At 40.1% G+C, this 11,425-nt stretch overlaps 1 protein-coding gene across 1 annotated transcript in view; it reads left to right on the forward strand.

Moving 5' to 3' along the window:
- Positions 1-7,009, forward strand: part of GAD2 (glutamate decarboxylase 2) — a 110,385-nt gene extending 103,376 nt beyond the window's left edge. The window contains exons 13-16 of the mRNA XM_077268423.1: positions 878-1,027; positions 3,771-3,878; positions 4,455-4,544; positions 5,968-7,009. Coding sequence (XP_077124538.1) covers positions 878-1,027; positions 3,771-3,878; positions 4,455-4,544; positions 5,968-6,141 — 522 coding nt within the window. The 3' untranslated portion in view covers positions 6,142-7,009. The remainder of the gene's footprint in view (positions 1-877; positions 1,028-3,770; positions 3,879-4,454; positions 4,545-5,967) is intronic.
- The last annotated feature ends 4,416 nt before the right edge of the window (positions 7,010-11,425 follow it).

Genomic DNA, 11,425 nt, shown 5'->3' on the forward strand with positions numbered 1-11,425 from the left:
TTGCGAATTTACTGCGGATTTTGTGCGTATTTCATGCGTTTTTACCCCTGCGGATTTCTACATAATATTATACAAAATGCTATCTAAAAAAAAAAAAAAAAACTTTAACCGTTTCATATCTTTACCTTTACTTACATTTTTTTTTATTGCTTGCTTGCTCTAAAAGAGTATATGCTATAATGTATCCTCGGAGTAAGAGGTAGAGCTAATGTGATCGGAGCCCCTGGGCATTAAAGAAGCACTGCCATCAATATTTTTATCCTGTTAATATATTACAATCATCATATTATACAGCACTGTGCACTTACAATTGCTCATTTTTCCTTTCTACCCAGTTAATTATTCACTTTTCCTTTAGGGTTATGACATCACGTGATTAAAAATTGACTAGCTGAATCCTTCTTTGTAGAAACAGAAAGACTCTTTTACCTGCATGAGTCATCATCACTGTAAAAGTCCCTGGCAGGGGGAGGAGGGAGCAGCTGGGTCAGGAGTTGAAGAGGGGGATGACTCATGCAAGGAAAAGAGTCTTCTTGTTTCTACATAGAGCTTAGAATGATTCGGCTTGTCAGTTTCTAATCACATAATGTCATAGACCTAATGGAAAAGAGAAGATTTAACTGGGTAGAAAGGCAAAATGAGCAATTGTAAGTGCACAGTGTGGTATAATATGGTGACTGCAATATATTAAGAGGATAAAATCTTTGATGGGAGGACATAAGACTTATTAATCATCACTTTGCTTATCTGGCGAAGGTCATGGGCCCTCAGCCACTGTCCTGATGTATGAATGGTCATGGTGCTACACTCTGTAATGTTTGAAAATATTTTTAATGATTGAGATACTGATAGTTATATTTCCATCTTTACTCTTCAGGGATTAATGCAGAACTGCAATCAGATGCACGCGTCTTACCTCTTCCAGCAAGATAAACATTACGACCTGTCCTATGACACCGGGGACAAGGCTCTGCAATGTGGACGTCATGTGGACATTTTTAAACTATGGTTGATGTGGAGAGCTAAGGTAATGACTGATCAAATATAGCAACATGACCCGTCTAATATTTGTAGTAAAATATTTTACATTACCAGAATTTAATTCTAACACAACGTAATATTGTATCATGGATGAAAATGTAATATATATGCAGATTCCTGTATAACACATTACACCTGTGCTGTGCTACTCTTCCACTTTTTTTGATTCTACCATTTATTCCTCCCCTAGTTTCCTGATCCACGCGCTCCCGACTTACTTTTCTCACCTCCCGCATACATTTGCATGGCTTGCGTACCCAACGTTAAAGATAGGTACAGCAGGACGCCGGCCGATGTAGGCGGAGCTGAATGGAAGAGGTGTGGCAGTGGGTGGGGCTTAATGGAGGAAGTACGAGGAAGTACGCGGCCCTCCACAGCTATGACCTACGCAAGTGTGAAACCAGCCTAACCCAGTTTTCCCACAATGCTGCAGATTTTTTTCCCAATGGCTGACATGTTAACTAGAACACAAAGTAACCGGAAAGCTAGGTTACAGTGTAAGGGCGAATTCAGACTTCTGTACAAATCAGTCCAAGAAAGGACCGCAATGCATGCACGCTTGCAGCTGCCGTTCATAGGAGACCATGATTTTTGCTATATAATGCTATACTATGGCATTGCTGCATATAGTACAAGCGATCCGATGATTTCAAGTACTGCGAAAATGAAAAAAAAAAAAAAAATATGGAAAAAATAAAAAAATACAAAAATTGAAATTATCCCCCTTTTTTCCTGTTAAAAATAAAAATATAAAAAATGAACCTATATGGTATTGCTGCATTCATAAAAATGCACGATCTATGAAAATATATAAATAAATCCGATTGGTAAATGGCATAACAAAAAAAAAGAATCAAAACATCAAACTTTTTCACAACAATGCAATGAAATATAATAATAGGGGATCAAGACATCATATCTACCCCAAAATGATATCCATAAAAACATTGGTTCAGGGGGCAAAAGACAAGCCCTCACCTTGCTTCACATTCCAAAAATGTAAACAGTTACATCTCTCGGAAAATGACTTCACAAGCACATTTTTTTTACAACCTTCTAAAAAAATGTTTACCACTTCAAACAAAAACTATGCATGTTTGGTATCTCTGTAAGGCTATGTGCCCACGTTGCAGAAAGTATGCATAATTTTCCTGATCAAATCCGGACTCCCTTCACAGGAAATCGGCTTGTGTTTTTATCGCGTTTTCATCGCTTATTTGTCTCTTTTTTCTGTGGATTTTTCCTTTTTTTTTTGTTCAATGGTCCAAATACAATTCTATAGCGGTAAAAATGCTGATTTTTTGCAAAATTAATGAACATGCTGCGTTTTTTTCTGCAATGCTTTTCCACTGCATTAAAATAATGGGATGCTTAACCCCTTCATGACCTTGGGATTTTCCGTTTTTCCATGTTTGTTTTTCGCTCCCCTCCTTCCAAGAGCCATATCTTTTTTATTTCTCCGTCCATATGGCCAAGTGAGGGCTTATTTTTTGTTGGACGAGTTGTACTTTTGAACAACATCATTGGTTTTAGCATGTCGTGTACTAGAAAACGGGAACAAAATTCCAAGTGCGGCAAAATTGCAAAAAAGTGCAGTCCCACACTTGTTTTTTGTTTGGCTTTTTTGCTAGGTTCACTAAATGCTAAAACTGACCTGCTATTATGATTCTCCAGGTCATTACGAGTTCATAGACACCTAACATGACTAGGTTTTTTTTTATCTAAGTGGTGAAAAAAAATTCCAAACTTTGCATATAAAAAAAAAATCGCCATTTTCTGATACCCGTAGCGTCTCCATTTTTCATGATCTGGGGTTGGGTGAGGGCTTATTTTTTGCGTGCCGAGCTGGTGTTTTTAATGATACCATTTCAGTGCAGATACATTCTTTTGATCGCCCGTTATTGCATTTTAAAGCTAAAAATTCGCAATGTGGGCACATAGCCTAAATGTACTGACCTGGAGAATCATATCGACCGCTCCCTTTTGCCTGGCGTAATTGTGCTTTTCTTGCTATTTCGCCACACTTGGAAATTTTTTCCTGCTTTCTACTAAATCACATGATACAATGAATAGTGCCATTCAAAAGTACAAGTCGTCCTGCAAAAAAATAAATCCTCACACGGCTATGTCGATGGAAAAATTAAAAAGTTATGGAATAAGGGAAGGATAAGACGAAAGTGCAAAAATTAAAAATTGCCCGATCCTTAAAGGGATTAAAGAAGATCTCCAGGCTTTCAAAATGAATGCCAAGATAATCACATTTTGTCCCAATCCTGGGACTCCCATTGATTAGCCATAATCTTCTATTTGCAGGGAAAGTGTCCAGTTGGTCTGCAGTGCCACCACCGGGGTAATAGAGCTCTACATTCTACCCATTGGAACGAATGGGCTCTACGAACACATGGATGTGCTTGTTCCTCTGATGCTGTTACCGCAATCGCACCCGGGCCCTGGAGCCTAGGGGGTCCCCAAAATTCCCTTTGGCCTATATAAAAAGACCAAAGCTATTAAAGACTTGCAGTAATTGGGGACCCCATTAGAGCTTTTGCTTTGTTGTCCATGTTGCTCAAGTTTCGCCACTGCTCCTAAAATTAATTTATAGAAGGGCAGGAAACAGAGAAATCTATGAAAAATAGAAAAAAAACCCTGTTTTTTATGATCATTTTTTGTATCTTTCTAAGAGCAACAACATCGATTTTTCTAATTATTCCACTTAATTTCTCTTTCAGGGAACAACAGGATTTGAGGTTCAGATCGATAAATGCTTAGAACTGGCAGAATATCTCTATAATAAAATAAAGAACCGGGAAGGCTATGAAATGGTGATAGAAGGAAAGGTATAGCTAATATATTTTATATCATACTACTTTATGCACCAGCATACCATATATACTATGCATATAGCAGAGTGTTATATAATAAATATCTATTTTTCACATACAGTAAAAATGGGGGAATTGATTTGCAAAACTCTAGTCTATCAACCGCTGGAGGGAGATCTGCAAATTTCTTCATGTTCTTCATTCTGTCAGTCCATGGAAATCTGACTGCACTCAGATGTTATCCGAGTTTAGTACAAGGTTTCCCATTGACTCATTGACTTGCATGGTCAAGTGCGACCTAAATGTCAGATCAAACTCAGGCATGCAACGATTTTCTTCCTTGGTCAGGTACCGTCCAATGTTTTACCGTCAAAACATTACAACCGATCCACCAACGTCATCCTTGTATTATTTCATCCTCTTACCTACTGTACTGCGGTGTCATACATTTTCTGATTGTGGTGGTCATATTATAGACTTTTCAATAACCTAATAAATATATAGGAATTAACAGATTTCTCCACTTGCTTCTAGTAAACCAATGCATCTTTACAGTGTTTAACAACGTTTTTTGTTTGTTTGTTTGTTTAGCCTCAACATACCAATGTTTGTTTTTGGTATGTACCACCAAGTTTAAGACACATGGATGACAATGAGGAAAGAATGGCAAGACTTGTGAAGGTGATGTAAATGTTAATTAGGGGATTTTACACTGTAAAACAAAAGCAGTCCCCATTGGTACACCACCAAAAACACATAGACATCAAGAGTAGTGTTGAGCATTCCGATACCACAAGTATCGGGTATCGGCCGATACTTGCGGGTATCGGAATTCCGATACCGAGATCCGATACTTTTGTGGTATCGGGTATCGGTATCGAAACAACATTAATGTGTAAAAGAAAGAATTAAAATAAAAAATATTGCTATACTCACCTCTCCGACGCAGCCTGGACCTCACCGAGGGAACCGGCAGCGTTGTTTGCTTAAAATGCGCACTTTTCCTTCCTTCCGTGACGTCACGGCTTCTGATTGGTCGCGTGCCGCCCATGTGGCCGCAACGCGACCAATCACAGCAAGCCGTGACGTAATTTTCAGGTCCTTCTAGGCATTCAGTATTTTAAAATTACGTCCCGGCTTTGTGATTGGTCGCGTCGCGGTCACATGGGCGACGCGACCAATCACAAGCCGTGACGTCACGGGAGGCTGGACACGCGCGCATTTTAAAATGCGCGCGTCTCCTGCCTCCCGTGACGTCACGGCAAATTCATCACTAATTAAAAGTAGCCCCAGATTGGTGGCAGGAGGACTTACTCAGCCAAATATGGAGGAAGACGTTAACGTTACTGGCATAAGGAGTCAGTACATGGACTCTGTCTCCATTAAAGAATAAAATTGTTTTCCCCCCTGGTGCAAAACCACCAAGGAGTGGATGGAGATCCGAACAAGCCACCCAATATGGTACCAGGCCATTACAAACTAGAAAAACACTTTGCTCACCATGCTCATGTGTCCACCACTTCATGGCAACAATTGCAGCTTGTTAGGTGTGTGCACAGACAATGGTGTAGGCCTGTTCCCAGGCCATGAATAATGTAAAACAGATAATCCCAGCATAATCAAGCCCATGGCTAAGGGCCATGCATGGGCTTGAAATGCGTAGGCCAAGTGTTTCTTTTGTTCTTTCTGTCTATCGAAATTTTAGAGTGACCAAATAAATACCGTATGTTTATTTTTTAAAATGTTCTGTTGCAGATGCTTGAATTATTCCCTTTACCTGACCATTACCCAGTTATCGGGCAAATTCATCTCTTGATCTGGCCAAATGATTCTCCATAATAATGGATACTAAAGGTCCAGTGACAACCAAACAACCATATTGGACACTCATTCACAAGTGGCAAATTATTTGCTACTCTTTCCTATAGGCTGATTCCCAAATAATCTGTTGGATCATCTTGATAATATTTCCTATGGGTACGATGATAGCAAATTTTATGATCAATCTTTAGACAAGCACATGTTTTGTATACCTGGAAGGCGGGTACCTTAAGGACCCTCTCCTATGGTTGGTCCAACATTTTTTTTTCCTATTTCTCTTCAGGTAGCACCAGTTATAAAAGCCCGTATGATGGAATATGGAACCACCATGGTCAGTTACCAACCTCATGGAGACAAAGTAAACTTCTTCCGCATGGTGATCTCTAACCCCGCCGCAGCTCATCAAGACATTGATTTTCTGATTGATGAAATTGAACGCCTTGGACAAGATTTATAAAGTGATCCTTAGGGCAGGTGGAAACTCTTAGGTACACCGCAGAGTGGTCAGAGCTGTGTGAATGTATTTGTGGTGCGTTATCAACGTAATTCAATATTGTGCCGTAAAACTTGAGTCTAGTTGTATTTGAACAGCGTTTACCCCGTATCCCGTCTAGCTTTTAGATAGCCATATTACTTGCAATTCTGATGTCTAGGAAAACGGTATCAAAATAATTGCTTCTTTATGTGAATGTGCCAACTGTAACAAAAAAAGAATCAATGACATACTATGCGTCCTAAGACAAAGATTTACAGTATAGAAAATGCATTGCCTTTCATAGTATCAAGATGGAATTTCTAATTTACATTTGATATATTCAAAGACATCTAATTTTCCAGAAAAGTATATATATGCTAAAAATATCCTATTTTCTAAAAATAAATATTTTATTTTGTATGGGTTTCCAAACAATTGAAATCTAATGTATGGTATTGTTCTTCAACTAGGACCTTTAAGAAAAGCTTAACATGCTTGACCCATCAAATCCACATTTCGCAAGTCAACCCAGTAGTGAGTTAACCCACTAAAAAGAGCACAAATAATTCAATATTCAGGTTATGTAGGAAGGATCTATATGTTCAAATGTTATTAGATCGTTTGGGGTAAGGAATCCGGTGCACTTGAAACCACTGGAAAAGTCCACAACTTAAGATTTGGGCAATTTTATTAAAAAAAGGCAAAAGCAAAATGTATAATCGTGAGCAAGTCATATCAGTACTCGGAGAATGCACAGACTAAAAATACAATAGATGAAAGTAGAACAATAGTGAATGTAATTTTGCTCTAAAACAGGCTGGAAAAAAAGGGTCTGCTGTTTTTTTTTTGTTTTTTTTTAAAGAACAGAGATAAATTGTAGAACCAGACAGAACCCAGAAACGGTAGTGCTGTTTTGAAACAAAAAGTAGGCTCTCTTTCATAAAGGAGTTCTTTACATATAGGCTCTGGGTATTTTTTACTTATATTGATTTACTTTTATTGATTTGGGGGGTGATTGCTACTATGGGGTAAGAGGGTATCCTTCTAGTGAAACAAGCATGGCTCTTATCCTCCACCTCAAGTCAAAACTTCAAAGCCTAATTTAGCCAATAACTGTCACAATCTTCATGCTCTGTAACTTGCCATCCATTGGACTGTTCCTATTTATCATCTTTCTGCCAGCACTATATGACCTGGGACCTGCCTACCTTAATTTCCTGACATGCCGTGTTCCTGCCATTGTTTAATTACTTTTTTTGCTACAGCCTGAAAGCTCAACTATCTTTTATGCCTCTATGCACTTTGCCTCTCTGTCCCTACCCTCTTGTTTGTCAAAGCCCCAACCCCACCTTCTGTAATGCATCTGCAGGTCTCGCCTGCTAGAGGTGGATTACACTTGACAACAGGCAGCAAGTTATACAGAGAGTAGACATCTAGTGGCCTGCACGTTGGAATTTTTTTGGGGGGTATTGCAACATCAAATGAGACTGTTTAAAGTGCAGTAACCAACTAAGGACCAAAACAGTCTTTTTTTGGGGGGGTTCTACCATTTCAGCTTTCAGGTTCACCCAGGCTCCATATAGAAGTCAACCTTACTTCCCAGAAAGTTGCCAAAAGAAAGCTAAGTCTAGTGACAAACTGGCAACCAGAATTCATGAAATTAGATCAGAATTAGAATTCAGAACTGAATGTTGGAGTTAAACAATCATATTATGTTAATAGGGGAAGCTCACTTTAAAGGGGTTGCCCAGGCTTAGTGTGCAAGTCTGCAGTCAGTCTGTGTAAATCCTCTTAGTGCTCAGTGTGCGTGCTGTCAGGATTCTCCGATGCAAGCGCTGGTATTGGGCGGGCGTGTGACCGACTAGAGATGCATGGCCTCACTCATTAGTGAGTTGAAGAAGGTCGGACACATCTAGTCGGACGGATTGTGGCCAGAAGTATGCAAATTACATACTTGCTGTCACATGACCATTCACTCCCAATTCAATTACTGCAGAATCCTGACAGTGCGCATTGTGAGGACTTACAAGTCTGCAGTCACATAGAGTGACTGCAGGCTTGAGACCCAAGCCGGGATATATCCTTTAAGTCTAACTATTTATCTATTGGGAAGACCTTGATATAGGCACCTGCCTATTGTGGGTCACTGCCCGGGGGCCAAAATTAGTAAGTTACTGCGTAGCTTTACCTTTTTACTTCTCAGCAATGATGTCAGCTGTGTAATAGGATGACTAGATTGATGCATGGCTTTTCTTCCAGTGATGTCTCTTGTAAGAAGTCCTTGGTGTGCCCATATTATAACATGCACTTTCTGTACAGATGATCCCTGTAGCCTCATAAGACGCACAATTCTTATGCACTGTTACCAATACTTGACCTATGACTTTGTTCTTGATAATTACGTCTCATAAATGTCTTATATGGAGTTAATAAATTCCTTCTGTATGTTTTGCAGCGATATAGTAGAACAAGCATCATAATATTAATAAGAAAGAAGATGTGGAAATCTTACTCTTATAGGAAGCAGATTGCTTTATTTTCTCATATTGTTCTCTATCAATGTTGTATAATAGGAAAAATCTATTTTAAATGTCTATAATGTACAAAATCTATATATTCATAGCTTTGCATGATCATCTTGGTTTTACAGCATCTCATGTATGTTCAATCTCAAGGTGCCAAAATCAATGCTAGATTTCATGCACCATCCCCTCCCCCGCCACATCAATTTCCTTTTCATGATCAACAAAAGCCTGACCAAGCTTGTGAATGCAACTAATTTCAGATGATTGCTCTTAATTGTGCCATTTCTTTTCTCCCGGACGAGAAGCACATTTGGGTGAGGATGGGAACTTCTCTTTGCTGAAAGTTCCATGTATTCTCCATTTAATGCAGGAATTGCTAAAAATTATATATAAAATACTAAAGAAAGCCCATGTTAATCAGATATGTTTGTGCTACATACAGTTATTATCAAGGATTACAGAAGTAGAAATCAGACCAAAAGCCTTTTACACTCTTAGAAATATCTAATTATCAATAGCAATTTAAATAATGTTTTTTTTTCTCATTTTATCTCTTGTAGCTTATTTGTAACACTGTTAAGAAATTAATAATTAAGATAAATTTCTGCTTTTGTGTAAGATTAAATTAATAATATGACAGTGTGTTGTAATGTATTAGTAAATAAGTCAGGTCCCCCATCCTGTACTAATGTCCTCCATCCTGGGCCCCTGTATTGTATATATGTCCCACATCCTGGTATATATTACCCACATCCTGGTATATATGACCCACATCCTGGGCCCATCCTTATATATATCCCTGATCTTGGGCCCATTCTAGTACATATGTCCCTTATCCTAGTATATATGTCCTTCATCCTGGACCCATCCTGGTATATATGTCCCTCACTCTGGTATACATGTCCTTTATTCAGGGCCCATCCTGGTATACATGTCCTCAATCATGGTATATATGTCCCTTATCCTGGGCCCATCTAGTATATATGACCCACATCTTGGGCCTATCCTTATATACACTCACCGGCCACTTTATTAGGTACACCATGCTAGTAACGGGTTGGACCCCCTTTTGCCTTCAGAACTGCCTCAATTCTTCGTGGCATAGATTCAACAAGGTGCTGGAAGCATTCCTCAGAGATTTTGGTCCATATTGACATGATGGCATCACACAGTTGCCGCAGATTTGTCGGCTGCACATCCCAAAGATGCTCCATACAAGGCAGGATGGATCCATGCTTTCATGTTGTTTACGCCAAATTCTGACCCTACCATCCGAATGTCGCAGCAGAAATCGAGACTCATCAGACCAAGCAACGTTTTTCCAATCTTCTACTGTCCAATTTCGATGAGCTTGTGCAAATTGTAGCCTCAGTTTCCTGTTCTTAGCTGAAAGGAGTGGTACCCAGTGTGGTCTTCTGCTGCTGTAGCCCATCTGCCTCAAAGTTCGACGCACTGTGCGTTCAGAGATGCTGTTAGGCCTACCTTGGTTGTAACGGGTGGTGATTTGAGTCACTGTTGCCTTTCTATCAGCTCGAACCAGTCTGCCCATTCTCCTCTGACCTCTGGCATCAACAAGGCATTTCCGCCCACAGAACTGCCGCTCACTGGATTTTTTTTCTTTTTCGGACCATTCTCAGTAAACCCTAGAGATGGTTGTGCGTGAAAATCCCAGTAGATCAGCAGTTTCTGAAATACTCAGACCAGCCCTTCTGGCACCAACAACCATGCCACGTTCAAAGGCACTCAAATCACCTTTCTTCCCCATACTGATGCTCGGTTTGAACTGCAGGAGATTGTCTTGACCATGTCTACATGCCTAAATGCACTGAGTTGCCGCCATGTGATTGGCTGATTAGAAATTAAGTGTTAACAAGAAGTTGGACAGGTGTACCTAATAAAGTGGCCAGTGAGTGTATATCCCCCGTCTTGGGCCCATCCTGGTATATATGTCCTTTATCCTAGTATATATGTCCCTCATCCTGGGCCCATTCTGGTATATATATCCCCCATCCTTGTATTTATGACCCTCATCCTGGGCCCATCCTTATTTATGTCCCCATCTTTGGCCCATCCTAGTATACACTCACCGGCCACTTTATTAGGTACACCATGCTAGTAACGGGTTGGACCCCCTTTTGCCTTCAGAACTGCCTCAATTCTTCGTGGCATAGATTCAACAAGGTGCTGGAAGCATTCCTCAGAGATTTTGGTCCATATTGACATGATGGCATCACACAGTTGCCGCAGATTTGTCGGCTGCACATCCCAAAGATGCTCCATACAAGGCAGGATGGATCCATGCTTTCATGTTGTTTACGCCAAATTCTGACCCTACCATCCGAATGTCGCAGCAGAAATCGAGACTCATCAGACCAAGCAACGTTTTTCCAATCTTCTACTGTCCAATTTCGATGAGCTTGTGCAAATTGTAGCCTCAGTTTCCTGTTCTTAGCTGAAAGGAGTGGTACCCGGTGTGGTCTTCTGCTGCTGTAGCCCATCTGCCTCAAAATTCGACGCACTGTGCGTTCAGAGATGCTCTTAGGCCTACCTTGGTTGTAACGGGTGGCGATTTGAGTCACTGTTGCCTTTCTATCAGCTCGAACCAGTCTGCCCATTCTCCTCTGACCTCTGGCATCAACAAGGCATTTCCGCCCACAGAACTGCCGCTCACTGGATTTTTTTTCTTTTTCGGACCATTCTCTGTAAACCCTAGAGATGGTTGTGCGTGAAAATCCCAGTAG

The sequence above is a fragment of the Ranitomeya variabilis genome, chromosome 6 (assembly GCF_051348905.1).
Source record: "Ranitomeya variabilis isolate aRanVar5 chromosome 6, aRanVar5.hap1, whole genome shotgun sequence".
Lineage (NCBI taxonomy): Eukaryota > Metazoa > Chordata > Amphibia > Anura > Dendrobatidae > Ranitomeya > Ranitomeya variabilis.